Source organism: Camelus bactrianus, chromosome 14, assembly GCF_048773025.1.
Source record: "Camelus bactrianus isolate YW-2024 breed Bactrian camel chromosome 14, ASM4877302v1, whole genome shotgun sequence".
Classification (NCBI taxonomy): domain Eukaryota; kingdom Metazoa; phylum Chordata; class Mammalia; order Artiodactyla; family Camelidae; genus Camelus; species Camelus bactrianus.
In genome coordinates this window covers 3,663,936-3,686,637 of record NC_133552.1, presented here as the reverse complement: position 1 = coordinate 3,686,637, position 22,702 = coordinate 3,663,936, and the positions used below count along the sequence as shown (strand labels likewise).

The 22,702-nt window shown below is 45.4% G+C and overlaps 1 protein-coding gene across 4 annotated transcripts in view; it reads right to left on the bottom strand.

The window, feature by feature from the left end:
- WASF3 (WASP family member 3) overlaps positions 1-22,702 on the bottom strand; it is a 77,484-nt gene that overhangs the window by 6,804 nt on the left and 47,978 nt on the right. For 3 of the 4 annotated variants that reach the window (XM_074377953.1, XM_074377951.1, XM_074377954.1), the window contains exons 4-8: positions 13,704-13,838; positions 11,441-11,594; positions 9,728-9,845; positions 4,993-5,168; positions 1,001-1,264 (exon numbers count right to left, since the gene is read on the bottom strand). In XM_074377953.1, coding sequence (XP_074234054.1) covers positions 1,001-1,264; positions 4,993-5,168; positions 9,728-9,845; positions 11,441-11,594; positions 13,704-13,838 — 847 coding nt within the window. Of the gene's footprint in view, positions 1-1,000; positions 1,265-2,019; positions 2,187-4,992; positions 5,169-9,727; positions 9,846-11,440; positions 11,595-13,703; positions 13,839-22,702 lie in introns of all 4 variants that reach the window. The other variant, XM_074377955.1, reaches the window with a different exon arrangement.

Genomic DNA, 22,702 nt, shown 5'->3' with positions numbered 1-22,702 from the left:
GAAGTGGTGGCTCAAAAACCCATCTTACAAGGCTTCTGTGGCCAGTCAGATTGGAAAATGCTGTATTTTCTCTCTCAACTCCCCGACGGAAATTCCCCAAGCCCACACCAACTATCAGAATCTCCAAAGCTTTGAAAACCCCTACAGCCGAGAAATCTGCTGTATTCTATTTAGCCAAGGGTTTCCCAAACAACTGGACCACAAACCCTCTCTCTGCCTGATACTTGCTAGGAGCCTCAGAACACACTCTGGGGATCCTGACTCAGAACCAGCCAGAGGAAAACGTGACCGTGTGGTCGGGGAGAAAACCCTCTGGAGACGGAGGGACGTACAGTTAGCAAGTGACACACGCTGCTCTGGAGTGAAAACACTGTCAGTGGGAACACACTTTGAACTTTCTTGGGCACTGACCTGAAGGGGGCTAGCTCTTTAAAGACTAAGGTGAAGCCAAAAAGACAGCCTGTCAAAATACAGGTGGGTGCTGAAATGAATAAACACTTGAACGCCAGGGTCTTTTTTAGGAGGCATTTGAATTTCTCCCAAATGGCAGAAAAGAGGATCTGCTGGCAGAACAGCGTTTGGGCACCGAGAGGTCAGGGTTACATGCGCAGGTGTGAGACGTGCCCGTGGTGCTGTGCTGTACAGCTTTTTCCTTGGGATATGAGTTCTCTGCGGCTTGCCCAGGAGATACCGAGACCCGGAGGATTTGGGACAGGTTCCCCACACCGGCATCTCGTCCTTTGCCAACACCTTGGCTCGGTCATTCACTCAGACACAAAGGGAACGTGTATTCGTGAACAGACACAAACCTGAGGTTCATCTGTAATTACAAAAGAGGGGGCAGCTGACGCTACATTTTTAACACAGAATTCTTCACAACAGACAACATTCGTAACCAGTCATTCTTGGCTGCATTCGGGCCCCCAAACTATGATTAGTCAGTTCAAATTCTTCCGCCACACACAGCGAGGCCCCCGCGCAGGGGCCAGGCGCGGCTTACCCGTAGTCCGCGGGAGCCAGGGGCGCGGAGGCCTGCGAGCCCTCGGCGGCCTGCGGCGGGGGCGGCGGCGGCTGCTGGGGCCTGTTCAGGGCCACGTGCCTGGCCGAGGCCGACGGTGGCCGGTACTCGTGCTCGGCGGCCTGGTTTGCTGGCCCGTGTGCTGGCGCATCACCAGCTCCGTAGGAAGGGGTCACGGGCTGCGGGTGCAGAGAATGGTTGGGGGTCGCCGGATACGAGTAATCGGTGACATCCGAGGCGTGGGATCTGGCAGTGGGAACACGGGGTGGGGGGAAGTGAAATTAAGTTAGGACGACTTCCCCTCGCACGCACAAGCATACATCTGAACTACCACGTACTCAAGGCACAGACGTCACACACTCAGCCCCCCGGCCGTCAGCAAGGTCTAGGCCCACAAGAACCTCCAAGCAACAGCACCGTTTCGGCTTTAGCGGCAAGAACGGTGTTACAGGGATTCAGAGCCACAGCTTGAAGCGACCGCGTCAGACGGCCAAGCATCGGACGGCAGAGCCCGCTTACACACCAGCGTGGCAGCGGCCTCTCCTCCAAGAGGGAAGCTGCGGGACAAGCTGCGCTTAGTTTAAAAACAGCGTCAAGGACAGAAGTTTTCAGCGGCGACGAAACAGACAGCATGTCATTAGACACTCTAAGGTGACAGACGAACCAGATAAATATCAACAGTATGGACAGAAATAGGAGCCAGGAGTGCAGTACGGTGAGTTGCAGTTTTCTTGAACGGAAGAAATGTATTTAGCCAAAGAAAGAGACAAGGAATGCGGGGCGCAGGAGGGCATCCTTGTCTGAGAGCACAGGTGCGCGCGGGGCTCTGAAAGGAACGGGGCCTCGTGTTAGTCAGCCCAGGTGGGGGGCCCGCGGGGGGGGGCAGCACTGCGGGGCGGCGAGGCTGCCGGCGTTAGTAACTGGGTTACGGCGGGCACCCCGCCCCCGGCAGCCGAAGCAGGGGCCGCTGGGCTGCAGTCCAGGAAAGCGGAGCCACAAACCCTCTGGGCGTCCCGTCCTGGCCCGCGCTCCCTGCCTGCGGCGGAGTCTTTGCGTCACTGATAAACTCAATGCCCATCTTCCTCCGCTCCCACTCTTCTCTCCTGGTTCTCACTTTCCTCACATTGACTTGCTGGGCTCTGTTAGGGTTCAGCTTGTGTCTCTCTCTCTGAAGGAAACAGGCAAACACACATTGGGTCTTTGGGATTCAGACAGTCGCGTCCCTGAACCGAAGCATCACACCGCAGAGAGCTCTCTAGATGACAAAGACTGCCTTTTTTTTCTTCCCTAATTGCAATATAATAATAACTCATAACTCATTTCTTCTCCTGTAATTGCAGTATAAATTCTAGATTACAGTGCACATCTGTCTTTTGAACTATGCCAACTGCTAGCAAAAGAGTTAAAAATACTTTTAAGGGGGAAAGAATCTGACCTGTGTTTGGATCTGGCATATTTTAAAAACAAATACCGAAATCTCTGGAGCCCCTGATGACTGCATGACGGGGGGTGGGGGGGGCGCTATGTCCCAGGTGGGGAGCAACCTCCTAAAGGGAACAAGCTCATCTAACAAACCATGGAGTGCTTCGGAGGAGATGAGGAGCCAGAAACGGTGACTGTCCTGGCGCGACTGAGAGTGCTACCCTACAAGGTGGCTCTGTGATACACAGCCAGAAGGAGCCAATAAGAAGAGCACAGCCGGACGGAGGAGGGAGTAAGGGAACAGCAGTGAACGTCTGACTCCAGAGTGACGGCAGCAGAGCCTGGAGGGCAGGGCTCTGATGGAGGGTGGGCGGGAGGGGGACACCAGTGGGCTGGAGGGGGGTGAGGAGGACGGTGACCGCTGAGAGACAAGGACCCCCACAGGACAGCAGAGGTCAGCCAGGGTACAGTGTGCGCACAGGCGGGCGGTCCTGAAGCTCTGTGCTCATCAGTAATTATCTGTCACAGGAAAGAGAACTGGTGGAGTGAATATGGTGTGGAAACAGGAAGAAGGACGCACAGCAGAGGAGGCGCGGCGGGAGAAGCAGTGACTCCCTCAGGGCTGTGCGGTGCGCAGGTGGGCAGAGCCGGGCGGCGGTCACACCCAGAGCAGGATGAGAAAAGGCACAAGGTCAAGGGCATGGAGGCCTTGTGCTTCCTGACCAGTGGGGAGAGGGCAGTGGGCAAGCATCTCAACAAGCCTCGGCCTCAATTTACGCTTAGAATCAAACCGTTCCCGACGCTCTAGGAAGAGAGCAAAACTCCTGATTAGTTTATGGGGCCGGGTCAAGACAGGTCACTTACACGGACAGCTGACACACATGCCATAGAACGTGATACTCAAATTATGCTGAATACGTCCATTAAAAACTATGTTTCTAAATAATATTCAAAACGTGAATATGAGAAATAAAAAATAATCAAAAGACAGAAAAGAGAGAGCGTGATTTCAATTCTGTAAAAGAAAAACACACACACGTATACAAAAAAGACCAGAGGAAGACGTCCACTAAAATTCTAGCGGTGGGTTCTCTGGATAATCAGACTGTGAATAATACTTTTATTTTTTCCTATAATTTCCAAATAGAAAAGTTTATCTTGTTTCATAATAAGGAAAAAGTGACACACTTTAGTAGAATAAAAAAATAAGAATTTCCAAAATACTGTAAAGGACATAATTCATCAGTTTCATACTCAACATGGAACAATCTAATCTCAGATGCTGGAATGAATATCAGTCATTCAACTAAGATTTTAAAAAGTCAACTTTCCAGCTGTATCTACTGAAAAAAAAGAATATATGTGGAGTATTATAAAGCATATGTTTTGCATGAGTTAATAATCACAACTGAATTAGTTGGAGAAAACCAAAAAGCAAACTGACATCCTGGGAGCTACCAAGTTCAAGTGCTTCCCCCACCTGAAGAACTATGAACAGAAGTGTGTCATCATTCTTACCTTCTATAGAAATAAACCGGCATAAAGATTCAAACTTGAGGCAGGGGTTCAGGTAAAGTGCCAATAATTCTCTTAAGAGTTAACTGATGACACAGAAAGTTACCTAGAACTCGCCTCAGAGTCAGTGACCGACAGCCCTTGTGGGGCAGGAGTGCTGACGGAACTGCAGCCACCAGGTACTCAGTCTGTGCTGAACACTCAAGGTAAAAAAAACACAAAGTGTTTTTGATATAACGCAAAGTCCAAGTTGTTGCTGTTTTTGAAGCATCCTTGAATCATGTAAGAATTCTCTATTCACATGCTTAAATGCCGACAGAAGACTCCAACTTTACAGAAACAGAAATAGGAAATTAACCTGAAGTTAAAATCGGTCACTTTCTGTCATTTCAATGAAGCCCTTTTGTGATAAACGCTGCTTAGTGACCACATCTCTCATATCTGCAAGAAATATTTTTACTTAATTGCTAACACATTTTTAAAGCAAACGCCAACAGAATTCTCCTCCTGCAATTAAAATACATAAGATTAGTGAACTGGAAAAAAAAATCTCTTTCATTCATCACTTTTTGAAAAAGGTTAGCAAAAAGAAGTTATCCCTTAATCACATCAATTACCACCTCCCAATCGTTGTAAACACCAAGTGGCAAAGGAAATGCAACATTCTAAGCAAAAGAGGCAGAGAAAGAATTAAATGATTATGAAGATTAAAACGTCAGTCATTGGCAGTTACTAAGCTCAAATTCAGAATCGATGTTAACAAAACTATATCTAGATGAACTGAATGATCGAGTTAAGTCAGAAAGATGGAAGATCACACAAAGTAAGCCCACATACAGTAAAACTGCTTTAAAGCATTATTTCAAAGTCAAAAAACATAGATCGTGGATTTTTAAGGAAAGTTTGGAAACACACTGTGGGCCACATAAACACAGCTTACTGGTGCATTTCCATTTACAGAGAAGCCCAGCCCAGCTTGGAGGCCAGGGCACCGCGCACACGCACGCACATGCACACACACACGCACATGCACACACCTAGTGTCTGGGGACAAGGATCCCTCGGAAGACGCTCCGTGGTGTGTGCTCTGGGACAACCTGGTGTCGGGTCTAAGCTCTTTGTCATACGCCATCATATTCCACTCCTGGCGCCTGTTTCTGGCTTTTCTAACCTTTTTCACCTCTCGGGTGGTGCCATCTATACGCTTTTGCTCCTGACGTCCAGGAAAGGAGGCAAGCGTCCGAGACAGAAGGAAGGAAAACAGCAGGTTAGTGCAGTCGGCAAGCAGGGGCCAGCCTGGTGTGCAGACAAGACAGCCCCACTCCCATTGCTCTCGGGCCGACAGCATCCCCACTCCGCGCGTGCTCCTCTTACTGACGCAGACCCAACGAAAATAACACACACCCAGCGACTGGACACAAATGAGGAAGAGCCACTGCGCTGCGACTTCAAGAGGGGCTGACCATCATTTTTGGTAAAGAATTCCCCCCTCGCTAGAATGTAGCTTATTTTAAATGTATTCCACCTTTTAGGTCTTTGTTACACAGATGAGGTAACTGACCACACCAGACACAGAAATCATTTCCCATCACTGCACAATTCTGGCTGGTTAACATGCAATCATCTTTCAATAAATTATTTTAAATGGTTCATTTCAGTCTCTAGAAGGTTACCACATAATATTTAAGCTAACCCTGCAACATAAAACAAAAACGAGATAAAAACTTACCTTCCTACACAAAGAACCGTTCTTGCTGCAGCCCTACTTTGCCAGCAAAAATGTGCTCAGTAAACACTTGGGTCCTATGTGGGTGCTTTAAAGGTGAGGACAGTTACTTCTATGTGAGTTTGTATGTTCTTCCTGGTTCCCACGTGAGATTTGCTGAACTATGTGCCTTTAAGTCCCATGCCCCCTCTTCCAGTAGTACCTCCACTCTGTGGCTGTAAGAGCGGACACGCTCAGGATATGCCGACTGAATGACCACACCTCCCCTTACGGAGCCTGCAGTCGCGTAGGGGAAGCCCACAGTCTCACAGATACATGTGTGATTATAAAACCCTGCAAGGTGAGCAGGTGTGAGTTCTGCAGAGGAGCACCAGCCAGGTGCACATGCAATGGACAGAATGTGCAAGGCAGTGAGGAGGAGGGACAGACATTGGGACATTAGGAGAAATGACAGAAGGTGAATGTGAATTAGGGCAAACGGCTCCTAGGGTCTGGACGGTGCGCAAGACCTTGAAGGCTGTGTAGAAATGTTCTTTATCCCAAGAGCAACAGGAAACCATGATGACTGAGGGGAGGGGCTGGTGCACTGAGGAGCCCAGGGAAAGTGTCGTGTCGTGGAGAACCCGTTCAACGGGGAAGGCGGGGACGCCATTGGCAAGCTGCTCAGCTGTCCAGGTGACAGGATGGGAGGTGGCTCGTGGCGGGGTAAGGAGAACTGACTGTTCACACAGGTGTCCAGGAGGCTCAGGTGATGCCTTGGCAAAGGATGTGAATGTAACATTCACAGAACACATACAAACGGCTAATAAATAAAATAATAATGAGATGTGGAAAGATGTGGATGCATATTAGATTTTCTGAGGGGTTGGGGAGCTCATCAAAAAAAAACAGGAATAGTCCATCAACAGACGGATGGATAAAGAAGACACGGTGCGTGTATTCCGATTACTCAGCCATAAAGAGAACGAAGTTTTGCCATTTGCAGCAACATGGATGGACGTGGAGGGCATTATGCTAAGTGAAGTCAGTCAGACAGAGAAAGACGTCCGTTGTATGACATCACGTATATGTGGAATCTAAAAAAGACAGCTAACTAGTGAATATATAACAAAAAATAAGCAGACTCACAGATGTAGAGAACAAACCAGTGGTCACCAGGGGCGGGGGCAATGCAGGGGTGGAAGAGGAGCGTATAAAACTTTTTTAAATACATGAGGATAAGGCCAAGCACCATCACCATCAGGACTGGAGGAGGCCAGTTAGGAGTATTAACTGGTTCAGTCTTTTAAGGGTCAGGGGCAACAGGATGGTATCTTCCAAAAATTTAAATCCACACTGTACTTCTGGGAATTTACCCTGAAGAAATATCCGCTCACGCGTACAGGTGCCCCCCCACCCAGTGCTGTAACTGCAGCAATTCAGAAGCCACCTAAATACTCATTAACACGGTCATGAGTGAACAGCTTCTGAGGCATTCAAACCCTGGAACATGACACAGCTGCTGGAAAGGACGAAGTGCATCTTCACGATGTCACTACACATACGTGTGTGGGGGGGGTCATATGCAGCACAGTGCTAGGAATAAAACATACTTCGTGAGCTGCACATATATGTGCGCACACATATATTTACAAAGGCTTAAAAAGTCAAAAAGTACGCACACCCATCTGTTCCCAGAGGGTAGCTACGCCTGGGAACGGGAGAAACTCAACCCCAAATTTTCTAAACCCAGGTTTTTCCTTCAGCGTAGGCTGGGCATTTTACAGCTGGCCTGTATTGTCTGTATACTTTTAAAACCAAAAGAAAAGAAAAGGGGGAGGTTTCAATGGATTCCAGTGTACAATCCGATTAAGAGTCTCCGTATTAAACTGATGAATAATTATGACCTTTAAGAGATGTGTGCTGACACAGTTAGGGGTGAGTGTTTGGAAACCTGCCACTGTCTTTACAATGATTTACCCTCCAGTCTACCCAGCAACAGGCAACCAACACACACACGAACCAACCACGACACAACGTTAACTGTCGTGTGTCTGACTGGCCTACGTTACATCCTTAGAAGCCCCCGTCTGCCCACCAGCACCCACCTCCCTCGCTTCATCACTGTCACCCCCCTGCTGCCACCCCCTACTTCTCCCCCCAGCACTGCACCTGCAGCCTTAAAACGACATCACTATTTGCGTAACCGTTAAAAAATGTTTTTAAACTATCAAACTAGGGAAATTCAAAGTTCAGGAACATGGGATTTCTTATCCCCAAATTTTTCTGAATTAATTTTTCCTTCAGATGGACTTGTCAGTCCCGAACTGAAAGAGACTCTCGGGTTTCCAAAACCCTGGGGCACGAAGGGCCTCTTGCCTCGTTTTCCGTTCCTATGGAAAGCAGACTTGCATTGAGATTTTCACATTTCTTTCCCTCTGTGATTTTCCGAGGACTGCGGGATTATTTAACGCTTGTTTCTCCTGCTATATTGTAATCTCCTTGAGGGCGGTAATGCTTTCTTTTTCATCACAGCATTCAGAAGGCATTCGAAAAAAAGAACCATTATATAAGTGAATGGATACGTTCTCATCAGAATTTTGTGTGTTTGAGAAATATGGAATGAGACGAAACTGCCAAGGAAATGACAGAAAATCCTGAAGACACACTAATCACACATAGTAGATTAAGACTGTTTTTCCCTGAGGAACAGTAGTTAAAAAGTTACATATTTTTTAATGTTTTTTGGGGGGAGGTTCTTAGGTTTATTTACTTATTTATTCTGTTTTATTTATTTATTTTTCCATAAAGTATCGCTGGCTCTTCTGGGACAGTCCTGAGAGGACTGAGGATTAAAGGAGGCAAGTGTCAGGGCAGAGCGCCCTGAAGCGCCCTGGGCTTTTGCCCTGTTGCCAGAAAAACATTCGGGGATTAAGACCAACAGGCCTTTGAAAATCTGTTCCTTTTCTTTTCAAGAGATTAGTGCCTTCTTTTTCTTCACCTAATGCTTTGTAGCTTCTTCACTTGAATATTTCTCCACCTGAATTCTGAGCAGCTCTTCCAAGATCTCCCACTAACAATCTCCCCAGCCCACCAGCCCGGGAAGGCGCGCGGGTAGCCGGTCTGCGGAATCTGTCTTAGAACTCGTGGTGACATCTCACATTTGCAGCCTGCAAACTGTTTCCATGTCCCCTTTCCTAATTCCTGTTTTCACATCTCGGATTTTCTTCCACCTCAAGCCATCCCTCCTACTGGGCCAATAGACCCAAACTCCCCAAGACCTTAAGGCAGCCAAGCCACACAATGCTAAGCTTTTCTCTTAATGAATACATCTTCCTATTTGTCAAACAAACCAGGTGGTCATTTTTCAAATAGGTCACACAGGAAAGTCTTAGCAAATATTTGCCTTTGGAGAATTAACTCTAACTTCCAGTGGTGTAAGTCTAATTTCTGGGCCCCAAAGACACCATTTTCAAAACAGAAGTCCCTTTGTCTGAGAGTGGACTCGGTCCTTCCAAGAGTGTTTGCAGTGCAGATGCTTCTCCCTTCAGACTTGCCAGTCTTGCCTACGAACATCCCCGGGAACCTCACGTTCAGTAAATACTATCCTCTAAACGTGCAGATCACACGTGCTCCTCAATCCAACATGAACATCTCAAGGTCTTAATTACAGTTAGGTGGCAACCCAGCAATTAATACTGTTAAAAAGACCAAAGCAGGTAATTCTATCTGATAAGGAATGTCGACTGCTTTACAAAATTTGTAAGAGCAGAAGAGAAGTCATAAAACACAGTTACAAACAAAACTGAAATTTTAGCCACTACTTTCATTAAAGCAAAGCAAGTATTAGAGAACAAGTCAGAGTGTTTATTGAAAATAGCTTTACTGTGTTAGGCGGAATGGTCCCTGCCCTCATGGGAAAAATGCAACCTCTAAAAGCCCTTCAGCACTAAACCCAACATCTCAACCATTTAAAGAAAGAATTTACTGATTTTAAATTTCTAATTTGTACACGAGAATCCCACTGACGCGTGTATACGCCCATTTCCCACACTAGAATCACTCACTTTCTGACGTCTTTTCTCTTTCCTTTTATCTTCTGTGTCCTGTAGCATTTTTTCTTTCCAGAGGTCAAAGAAATAGGAAGGGTCAGTATAGAACTTCAGTCCGTCCTTTTTATCATCTCTGTAAATCAGCACGTGACAAGTCGGGGGTGGGGAGAAAAGGCTGTCAGACATTTTCACACGGGATTAATACTAACTTACGTTTATGGGCATTTTAACCGTCCTATACATTGTTAAGTCTCTGAATTTTCCTTACTTGAAAAAATGAGGAAACATGCAAGAACAGCAACTTTTTCTAGAATAATTAAGTGAAAACCACTCTTGCAAATTTAGATTTAGGTATAGAAAAGTGCTAACCCCAAATCACAAGACAGCTCAGAAACAGTGCTGTTTAATACCTCAGTTATTGCAAGGTATGTTTGTTTTATTCCAACGAGGGCTGAACAAAAGCAAAATCACAAGTTAAAACATTAGGCCTACACTACTACTATTCATAACGTCACTAATTTTTACGGAAGTGTGCTAAAACCACCGGAAAAGTATACATGTTTCATAGAAAAAAGTGGCGTCCTGGCCCTCTCCCACCACGGTTTCCCTGGAATCTCTTACATTTTTTGAGAACCTTTCTGTCCACACTGAAAGAAGAGGGTGCAGTCTGGACCATTGCTCTACCGGCAGGGCTGCAATAAAGGGCAGGCCCGGGCATCTCCTGCTGGACCCTGAGAAAGGACAGGCCCTCAGACCAGGAAAAGCTCTGCTCACTCCCCAAGGAGGGCCGGCCGGCCCAGGAGGGCAGAGGTGGAGCTGAAGGACTTGCTGAATTCAGGAGCACCGCCCAGCAGAGCCAGTCCAGGGGGCGGTGGGGACCACCTCCCACCAGCCTGAGCCCATCAGGGGCTGAAGGAGTGAGTTCGCGGGAGGGTGAAAAGGTGGGAAGGAACGAGGGACATGAGAAGGTGTGTGAAACTGGGAAAGAGCCCCCTGAAGCGGCAGGAGAGAGAAGAGCCGTTTCAAAGAGCATGTTTAGTTAGTTTCTTAATATTGACCTTTTGCGTGACTTATTTTCCCTTCTTTTTCTTGGGAGTTTGGTCCTAATGCTGTGTCCCCCCACCTTCACCACAACAGAAGGTTAGTTTCTTGACTACACACACATCTTGGAGAGCCCCAGCGCTGCAGAACGAATTTTCCTGAATTAAGCAGCAAACGTCTCTGCTGCGCTGAGACGCTGAGGCAGGTATTTTGCTGCGTTATAAATGAGTCAAGCAGCTCCTTTAAACTGGACTTTGCATACGAGGAACAGCAGAACCGCACAGGATTATTATGTAACGTGTCCGCTTCTACTTAAGCTGCCTGCATTTATTTATTTTCTTTAAAAAAATGTTTTTGGGGGGGAGGTAATTAGATTGATTTTTTAATAGACGTACTGAGTGTTGACCCCAGGACCTTGTGGATTAGGCGCTCCCTCTACCCCTGAGCTATGCCCTCCCCCTCCAGGCATCTGCATTTAAAAGCTAACATCAGAGCTCACACTTCCCTTGGTAAAGTTTATCTATATTTTGAAATACTTGAACTTCAGCAATTCCGTACCAATAAGTAATTTCACTGTGTGTAACACCGCAATTGTTATTTTCAAAGTTTGAAAAAAGTACTTCCACCGCCCCGCCCACCTCTCTCGACTTCCTCACACTAAAGGCTCTGCGGACACACGAACCGTACCTGTAAGGTGTCAGGATATTCAGAGGAGGAGGTTTATCGCTCTGGTTGTAAATGTCGGCAACAGGGTTTGGAATGCTGTTCTTTGAAACCACCTGCTGGTCTTGGACTGTGGAACTTTTGAAAGCTTTTTTCATGTTGATGTCCTGTAGTGACACTATTTAGAGAGAAGTCCCCCAAGGTGGGTTACATGGGGATATTTTTACTGTTTAGAAACAAGCATAAGTGGACTGACAATCGCACACATCTCCTAGACCAACCGAATGTCTTTTATGGCTCATTTAAAACCACGCTTAAATAGCACGTGCACTCCCTCCCTCTGATGAACAGCAGTTATCTCTGCAAAATGAAATCAAATTACGCCTTGTCTTCTTTTGTAATGACATAATTATTTCACTGAACCTAGTGTTAGAGCATCATTCTTCACTTAAACAGCACTTCTCAGAAACCACACAGGAATACAGGCATGAGTGTACAAGGCATGTAAATACAAAGATGCGGGTACCCTGGGGGAAAAACTGCTCAGTTAATACCAGTTTAATTACAATACATGTGGGAAACACTTCAGCAAAAATTACACAAATGTAAAAAGTGCACTAAATTTCTCCATCACTAACATTAAGGAAAGAGGCAAAGGTTTCCAATACACCTGTCGTTCCGGAAAGTAAGTAGCATGGCACAAGTCTATGCTGAGAAGCGAGCGAACCAGGCTAGTCACACTCATTTCCTGTGTCTGCACACACTTTACATCTCAGGTGTCAACTCACTGGACCTTGACACAGACTTTTTGAGGCGGGCAAGCTGGACCAATGAAGCTGACAGGAAGGGGTCTTAAATGACCTTCCCAAGGTCACCCAGCAAAAACAGTGGCGGCCAAAGCAGAGGGCAGATTTCCCAACTTGGTCAAGTGATTTTTCAACAATAACATTCATGCTAAGAAGAGCAATGAGGTAGAATGCTGACTGGAAAGGGATGTTAAGGATATGAGATACACTGTAGAATCTGATGAGATTTAACCTACGGATTAACCTTTTTAAGGTTTATCACAAGATTTACAATTGCAAGAGCCAACAAAAAACTGAAGATGAGTAAGTATTTTAAAAAAGCATTCGTGATACCAATTTGAAAAGTGAATGATGGATTTAAATGTTAAAAGTTCCCTTTCTGAATAGATCAAGTAGCTATTCAAATTTTTATTTTTTCAAATGAAAAATAAATTTAGCTTCCTACTTACTGTTGGAAAAGAATGTCTATAATGGATGTTAAAATACCAATGTTCTACCTTTCTGTTAAATTTTTAGTTCACTAAAATTTTGACTTTTGAAAAAGACTTCAACAAGAGAAAACAAACATATCTGTTTTAAATGATCAGGGACAAATTCCATAAGTAACTATACTAAAAAATAAAGCCTTCATTTAAAAATTAATACTATTATTACAGGTCTAGTAGAAAAATGAGATGCTGGGATTGTTTTAACGTAACAAGAGAAACTGTAAAATAAAGGTAAAAGTAATTTTTAATCTGAACATTTTTCTCAAAGTAAATATAAAATGGCACATCTTGACCTTTTTTTTTTTTGTAGATTTTTTTCCAGTCTAATCTCAGTCTTCCATTCAAAAGATATGGCAAATGAAATTTTTAAAAAGGACTTGCTGAATTTTCATTTTGTTGAAACCACCCCAACTCCAGAGTGTACCTTCCTAATGACCGTCAGTTAACTACACAGTGTCTGTCACACTAACTTTGTTTTATAACCCCGAGGCCTAGGGGCCTTCAGTAAAGGCTGCTTCTGGGAACTTTAATCAGCGGATCCCCAGGATTACCTACAAGCACCCGCCCGAGAACAGCAGCGGGTGGAGGGCCCCGCTGGGTTGCACCACCTGTCACAGCACCCCCCCCCCCACCGCCCAGCTGGACGGTACCTCTGGAGCGAAGCTGTGATCTTCAGGTAAGAAAGCATCTTTAAAACAACCACCCATAGCCTACATTAGGATTTCCAATGCTGAACGCACTCCAAGTGTCCTTTAAAACACTTGTACTGTAGTTCATTTAAAAAGAGATTGTGGCACACAAGGCAGACAAGATGTGACTCTTTTAATCACTGATTAACGCAATGCTGTGGGCTTCCCCCTCGCTATTCTTCTAGGAGAAGGCAAGATGAAGTCTGCGCACTCGACCCCAGGAAGCACAGTAATTGCCCTGCGATTAATCACTAGCCTCTTGCCCACATCACTGAGAGCTCGCTGCTCTCAGGCAATTACGTACCCTCTTCCACTGTTGAATCCAGCTGGGTGACTTTGACGGCAAGGCGATCGATCCTGTCTTGCAGAGAATTTGCTCTGATGTAGAAGTTGTTGGCCTCATTAAACAGCTCGCCGAATATGTCTTCCGCATGTTTGCCTGGAGAAGGAGCGACCGGGGGAGGCCGTCTGGTGAGAACTCGCATCCTCACCAACGCCGATTACCAACAACACGTGGGATGTTGGGCGAATGACCACAAAAATAAAGAATCCCAGTCAAAGGCCTTTAGAATTTTTGAAAATTATTAGGGATATTCATACATATCTGAAATTGACCCAAAGCTGTAGGGTTTTTAAACGCCCCAGGCAGTATAGAATTTTTACTTAAGTATCACACGAGCTACCACACAAGTAGCTTCCCATTCAATTAAACTTCTTTGGAAGAAAAAATTACTCTTATTTTGCACGCTTTATGTGTAAACATCTCAGGACCTAAACTTTCCTTTTACTTCCCAAGGTAAGTGAACAAATCATGTTGGTTTCTAAATTTAGGATTTTACCTCATTCACAGCTGGAAATGTTAGATATCTTACGTGGTGCCCAAAACTGCCCCCTGGCATTAAATTCTTCTAATTCATATTCTGAAATCTAAGTATATGGCGCTGACTCTGGCACTCCCTAAAAATCGGTCTGTTGAATTCTGAGTTAAATTTTTCTGCACAGATCATCTCTTCAATCTTAAAATGTAATTAGCAACATTCCTGAAAATTTAACAAGCAAGATAGTAATCAGTATCTGCTTACGTCAAATTTCCAAATAATAACACCATTCCTTTATTCACTCAACAAACATTTAATAACTGCCTACTGACTGAGGTACACCTGCATTGTATCTTCCCGGATAGAGATACCACTTTTTTTTTTTTAACTAGTTCATTTTTTCAGAGCAGTTTTAGGTTCACTGAAAAACTGGGCAGAAAAGCAGAGAGTTCCCGTACACCTCACCCCCCACCCTCCCCAGACACATCGCCTCCCCGACTATCCACGTCCTGCACCATAGGAGGACCTTTGTTTAAATGATGAACCCACGCTGACATGTCATCATCACCCCAAGTCCATGTCCACATTAAGGCCACTCTAGGTGTTGTACATTCTGACATATATGTGGTGACATGTATCCACCACTACAGTACCACACAGAGCAGTTTCACTGCCCGAAAAATCTTCTGTGCTCCGCCTATTCACCGCCCCCTCACCCAACCTTGGCAACCACTAATCTTTTTTTCCTGTCTCCATAGTTTTGCCTTGTCCAGAATGTCCTATGACTGGAATCACATAGTATGTAGCCCTTTCAGATTGGCTCCTGCCACTTAGTAATGTGCATTTAAGGTGCCTCCGTGTCTTTTCATGGCCCGACAACTCGTTTCTTTTTGTCACTGAATAACATCCCTTTATCTAAATGCAACAGTTTTACTGATCCATTCACCTGCTGAAGGACATCCTGGTTGCTTCCAGGGTTTCGTGATTCTGAGTAAGTATTTGGGGGCAGCTTTTTGTGTGGACCTAAATTTTCAACTCATTTGGGTGAATACCAAGGGCTGTGACTGCTAGATTCTGTGTTAAGAATACGTTTAGTACTTTAAGAAACATCTAAACTGTCTTCCTAAGTGGCTGCACCATTTTCCGTTGCCGCCAGCAATGAACGAGAGTTCCTGTTGCTCCACATCCCCGTCAGCATTCGGTGTTGTCAGTGTTTTGTATTTTAGCCACTCTAATAGGTGCGTGGTGGTGGCATCTTGTTTTAGTTTGCATTACCCTGGTGACATATGACAGGGACCATCTTTTTGTGTGCTTATTTGCCACCTGTGTATCTTCTCTGGTGAAGGGTCTGTTCAGGCCTTCTGCCCATTTTTTAATCAGGTTTTTTTTTATATTGAGTTTTAAGAGTTCCTTGGATAACAGTCCCTTATCAGACTATGTCTTTTGAAAACATCTCCTCCCAGTCTGTGGCTGGTCTTCTTACTGCTGACAGTAACTTTTGCAGAGCCCACGTTTTTAATTTGAATGAAGTCCAGCTTATCAATTACGTCTCTCACTGTCATGCCTTTAGTTCAGTATCCGAAAAATCGTTCCCCTCGCCCAAATTAAAAATTAAAAAAAAAAAAAAGAACAGTACGTTTGGGGAGGGTGTAGCTCAAGTGGCAGAGTGCATGTTCAGCACGCGCGAGGTCCTGGGTTCAGTCCCCGGTACCTCCTCTAAAAATAAAGAAATGAGCAAACCTAATGATCTCCCCCTATAACCACCCCCAAAAAGAAAAGAGTAAAAGCCATCGCCCCACCCAGGGCACCTCTCCTGTGCTATCTCCTAGGCGCTTTACGGCTTTGCATCTAGGTCCACGATCATTTTGACTTGATTTCTGTGACGGGTGTAAGACGCGTAGACCCACAACTTCTTTTTATTTGCGTGTTTTGTCAAGGTATCGCTCAGATGGAAAGAGAACCTGACCTTGCAGGAAGAAAACTTGGCTGGAGCAAGAACGGCCGTAATGTTTCCACGGTGCTTTACAGTTTATATGTGCTCTCACTGTAACTATGACACTATAACCCCCATGAGAGTAAAAGCCACCTGGGCCAGTTCAGGGCGGCCACCCCCACCTGGGACAGTGCCTCCAGGCATCATCTGTGCAGGAGTGAGTCCGCTTGGGAGATAAACAGGGAGTCACTGCTTCCACTTTCCAGATGACTAAGCTGGGCACCAGAAAGCTGGTCTGTCCAAATCTCGTGGTGAGTAAGTGGGAGAAACAGATGAAGCAAAACCTTGGTCTCCTAACTTCTGATTCTGCCTTATCACATACATCCCTCAACTTTCTTGGCTAGAAATCAGCAACTTCCATGAATTATTTCAGGCCATGAGACACATGGTAACTTCCTATTTACTTAATGAAACAGACTAAAATATCTTGTTGCTTCAATGATTAATCTCAGATACTGGGTAAGTATTTCTTTTGAATTTAAAATTAGTATAATTCCATAAATCTTAACAGTGCAATTGTTTTAACAAAGGAGACTTTGTCTTAGAAAAAAAGAGTAATAAAGAAATCAATAAACACACATACACCCTTGCCAGAAGTGGGGTGGGGCAGACTACTTATTTCAGCCGAGAAGTAAACTGTTTCTCTTAAAGCCGTGGATCTGCAGGATGCTTCTCTGGAGTGGCTTAAAACTGCCAACAGCTCCCACTCCCACAACAGACAGAATGGTTCCAAAAGGCAAAGTAAACAAACAAACAGACAAAACTTCACCCAAATTACATACGTTCTTAAACACTGTAACCAGATGTATCTAGAATTAATGTTTGTTTGCTGCCTTATAAACTCTTTCTTGAGCAACTGACTTGTGAGTCTAACTACCTAAAAAACATACCCACACTGATGTCCTGTAAGAATCGCAAATCCTGTACAGGTTCTAACACGAACTCGTTTCACACTAACGCAAACCCGCGTCTCCACGCGGAAAGGCGTCAACCATCCCAAACGAAGCCCAAGCAAGAAATGGAGCCATCCCGGCTGCACCCTCCCTCGAAGGCGGATGGACACCAGCCCCATCCCTTTCTGCCCCCAGCCCTCGCTCCGGCCCCTGCTCCTCTCCCGAACTACACCAACAGTGCTGTTCTTCTGCCCTCCCACTCACCTCCCACCCTCCAACCTGCTCATCGTGCTGCTGCCAAGTGATGTTTGCAAGGGAATGACCTGTCTGCGTGCCCGCTGCTCCGATTCGTCACTGCCTCCATCACCTCAAGGCAAAACCCAAGCCCTGTGCCCCTCATCTCTGCCCTTCCCTTGTGCTGGCCCTTTACCTTTAATTCTTAACCTTACTTAAAAAAAAAAAATTCAACTGATACTATACCCCCATTGGACCAAGTACTCCATTTATAAAAAGAAACAAATTAAAGACTTGCATACTTAATCTTTTGCCAGCTGTTGAAAGCTGACAAGTGACTAAAGAGAAGAAAGTGGAAGGAACTCTATTTTCTGATGAGCAAGAATAAAGTGCTGCAATTACAGTTTTGCAAACTGCGTCTTATTTGAAAAACTTAATTTTACTCACTCTTCCAATGGGAAGTCCATTAATAGCTAAACTAAAATAATTCTGAATTGAACTGAAGACCATATCGAGGTAAGTACAAGTTATTCATTCTTTACTGACGAAGAATCTATTTACGGGTTAATTAGCACCACTGTGAACCTGCGTCCAAGTATGTCAGGTTGAGGAGTACGCCTCCAACCTGCCAAAGCGTCAAAATTATAGGTGGGTTTTCAACGGTATTTAAAAGCAAAGATTTACTGTAAACAGTGTGTCCGATAAGAGTCCTTTCTGTGGAACAAGAAATTGGTCATAAGGAGGGCCTTTAGAAATTTTAACACATACACCGGGCACCTAGATTTTGCTTTGTCAAGATTCTGGCTTTTCATTCTCATTCTCTACTGCAAGGAACCGGGCTCCTTGAAAAAATGACTGATTCTAGCAGGCAGCTGTGTACATAAGTTGGAGGTCTAGGGAGGTCAGAACCGAAGCGACACATGTGGAGGTCATCAGCGTGGACTTCAGGTGCATTTCCAGCCACAGGACAGATGAGGTCGCCAGGTGAACGGGAGCAGGTAGAAGAGAGTTTTGTGGCCATACTCTGGAGCCCTCCAACGGGGGAGGCTGGGAAGATCATCAGAGGAGAGAATACAGGAGAGCGCCCGAGGCAGGAGAAACACCATGTGCGGCCCGAGCCGGTGGGAAGGCCCCTCCAGAAGGAGGCGGTCATCGGCTACAGCCAGCTGGTGCTCAGGGATCAGGCCGCGCGCCCGAGGCTGAGCACGGGCGTCAGCAACGAGAGCGTCACTGGTGGTGCTGACAAGCACAGTTCCAAGGAAAATGGGACAAGACTTCAGTGGGGACAAGAGACGACGAGGGACGTAAAGGCAGCGGAGACCTGAATGGTTCTTTTAAGGAACCTTGCTGTGAAGGGAGCAGGAAAGGGGGAGACAGGCAGAGGGTGACGGGAGGGGGATCTAAGTTGGGAGGCTTCTCGGTGTGTTAATATCTGGCATCAGGGCTGATGCTATGGGGGGTGGGGGCAGATGATGCAGGGAAGAGAGGGGGTAAACCTGGTCCCGGAGGGCACATCAGGCGTGGGGTCCGGTGCTCCCGACAGAAGCACAAACAATCCCCACCGCAGGGCGGGGTGCACGGGACAGGCTGGTGCGGGGGCACCTCCGAGGGCAGGTCTTGCAGAAGCGGGGTGTCTGGTTCTCCCCCCACGGCTTCTACTTTCTCAGTGAACTAGGAAGCAAGTCATGAGCTCAGAGTCTGAGGTGGAAAGAGCAGAGAGGAAGCAGGCACTCTCCGGGCGGAACTAATTAGCAAAGGGATTCCAGCAGGGCTGCCGAGCAGAGCAGCATCATGCTTCATGCCTCCCTTCTAACACAAGCCCCTAAAGCTTCCAACCTCCCTCTAAGCACCTCTTTACGTAAATCCCACACACACATCGGTAATTTTGTGTGTTCATTACCCACACAGTTAGAAACCGTTCGCAATTTCCTTTTTGATTTCTTCTCTGACCCAAGGATTATTTTAGAAGATATTGCTTGATTTCCAATATGTGCGAATTAGCTAAAAAGATTATTATAATATTTTTTCCATTAGCACCATACTCTTTGGTATCAATCTTTCCAAAAGTATCATCTTATGGCCAAGCACATGTCCCATCTTCAGGGACATTCCATGAGAACTGAACATTAAAAGAACGTGTACCCTACAGGTGGGAGTTCAGTGTTCAGTAAAGGAGAATTACATCAGATCGGCTGGGGGTGTTGTTCAAACCTTCTATATCCATGTAGATTTTTTAATCTATTTGTTTTTATCAATTATCTAGAGGTTTTTGTTAAAATCTCTATGACTCTGGGTTTGTCTATTTCTCCCTTTGATTCTGTCTTTATTCCATGTACTCTGTAGCTCTCTTTTTAGGTATATAATCATTCAAGCTTGTGTGTTCTTGATAAATGGACCCTTTTATCACTATGAAATGTCCTTGATCTGTTCTGTGGTCTCCTTCATTTGGTGCTAATATAGCCACGTCAGCTTTCTTATGTATTGTGTCTACATGGTATAATTTTCCCATTATTTTCCTTAAATCTACGTCTCCATCCTTAAAAAAATACAAGTATTTTAGCCTTGATTTTTTTATTCAGCCTGATAAGCTCTGCCGTTTAAGTGCAGTGTGTGCGATGTTTCCTTTTCACGTGATTGCCGACACGGCCGGTTTAATTCTGTATCTGGGCACTGGTCTTCCATTTGTCCTTCCTGTTCCTTGTTCCCTTGCTCCTTTCCTGCCTTCTTCTGGGGTAATCAAATAATTACCTTAGGATCCATTTTATCTTCTCTATGTGTTATCCTTAGAGGTGACCGGCAATGAAAATGTGCATCCTTAACTCAGCTTACCGTCCCTTCTAATGGAGCATTTCATACACAACGTGAAGCCTGCAGGATAATTCTGCTTCCCCTTCTTCCCTTAGCGCCCACTGTCACATATTTTCATGTCACATAGGTTATGAACCCCACAATAGACTTTAAACAGTCTTTTAAACAAATAGACAGAAATGCGTACTTTAGGTGGCCTTTTATATGTACGCCCGTGTTTGCTCTATCTGGTGATCTTCAGTACCTTCTGTGGGTCAGAGCTAGCATCCAGCACCATCTCCGTCAGCCTAGAGAATGTTCACAGCGCTTCCTGCAGTGCAGGTCGGCTGAAGGCTGCCTCAGACTCTGTGTGGATAAAATGTCGTTTCACTTCTTACTTCCGGGTTTCCAGTCCCTGCTGTTTCTGGTGAGGAGTCAGCTGTCTTCTTTAACGCTGTCTCCATCCTAGTATGTCACATGCTTTCTCCTCTTGCTTCTTCTAAGACTTTCTTTGTATCTTTGTCCTGTTAGCAGTATCACTGTGTGACTAGGTGTGCTTTTCTTGTTTTAATTTTTTAATTTTAATTTAAAAAAATTTCTTCCTGAAATTTGCTGAGCTCCTTGAATCCACTGGTTGAATATTGATCATGAATACTCAAAAATGCTCATCTGTTACTTCTTCTGCCTTATTTTCGCTCTCTCTTCTTCCGGGACTCCAGTTACACATTTTAGACCGTTTGTTATTGTCCCCTATTTTGCATGCTCTCTTAATGTTTTATTTTTTTCCTTATTCATTTTCTCCTGTGAGTCAGCCTGGATAATTTCTATTGCCTTTGTTTCCAAATTCACCAATGACTTCTGCTTGGGTCTGTTCTTAGGGCCACCGATGACTTCACTTCGGATGCTGCAGTTTGCAGGTCTAGTATTTCTTTTGTTTTTGTTTCTTTCTTAATAGTTTCCATTTCCCTGTGAAGAAATCCCCTATTTCTTCACACATGTTGGCCACCTTTTTCACTCTGTCCATATACTTTTTTATTCTTTCTTAGAATTTCCGTGTCTACGCTCACACTACCCGTGTTTTCTTGAACACTGTCTCCTTTTTCCATTAGAGCCCTCAGCATATCAATCACAGTCACTTTAAATTCCTGGTCTGAGAAGTCCAACATCCCTGCCACATCTGAACCTGGTTCCAGTGCTCGCTCTGTCTCCTCAAATTGTGTTTTTTGTCTTTTAAATGTTTTCTGTAGTTGCTGAAAGTCAAATACGACATAGGGATAATGGGACCTGGGGTGCCCAGGCCTTTTGTGATGTGTCAGTAAGGTGAGGGGACGGCTCTCCTGACGGGTAACTGACAAATAAAACTGTACATAAAGTGTATAACGTGATGATTGATAAACACACACTCTGTGAAATGATTATCATGATCGGATTAACTTGGTTAATTAACCTCACATAGTTTGGGGGTTTTGGTAAGAATACTTCAGATCTACTCTCATAGCAAATTTCAAGTGTACGATACACACTGTTTAACTGTAGCCACCACACTGCACATCAGAGCCTTGGGGCTTCTTCCTCTTACACTTGAGGCTTGGACCCTCTGACCAGCGTCTCCCCATCCGCCTCCCTCTGGCCCGTCACCCAGTTACAACCATCTGCTCTTTGTCTCTATGAGTCTGACTGTATTTTAGCTCCCACATACAACTCCGGCCACACAGCACTTGCCTTTCTCTGTCTGGTTTATTCCACTGAGCACAGCATCTCCTAGGTTCACCCACATCACAAATGGCAGGACTTCCTTCTTTTCTGCTTCTGAATAACATCCCACTGTATTTGTACCACGTCTTCTTCATCCATTCATCTGTCAACAGCAGTCCTGTGATTTGGTCTCCCCTCATCCCAGGTGAGACAGGAGGGGTGCTTCCCTCCCCCAGGTCTGTTAGGCTCTGGTAAAACCCAGCCCCCTTAGGCTGTGGTTCAACAGCTTCGTTGGATGGCAGCTATACGCTGAGAAAAACAGAATGCTCTGGTTGTTTTTGCAAATGGCTCCTTTCCCCTCCCTCGGATGGAAGCACAGGGGATTTTTCTGTGATCCTCGCTGTGAGACTCCACTGGGGCTCCCAACAGTAGGGCGCCCGCTAACACCAGGCCCTCCAGGGCGGGAACCCTCAAATCTGTTCTCATGGAACCCCCTGCAATCCAGCCCAGGAGCTGGTTCCCAAACCCCCTCAGGGCTCCAGCCAGGTGAGCTGTGATTCTCGGGGTCTGTCTGTCTGTCTGTCTGTCTCTCCAAATTTCGGGGCTGCACTTTGTCCTGCAACCTCAGTTCTCTGATGGATCTAAAAGAAGTTGTTGTTTTCAGTTTATTGAGCTTTTCTTTGTTCGAAAGACGGGAGTGACTTCAAAGTTCCTTAGATGCCAAGCTGGAAACTGAAGTCCCTTCAGTACATTTTCCATAGCTATTTTAAAGTACCTGTTAGCTAGCTCCAACACTGAGGTCATCTGTGGGTCCTGTTTCTACTGACTTGTTTTCCTCTTGACTGTAGGTCACACTCTTCTCCTCCATGTGCCTTATGTTTAT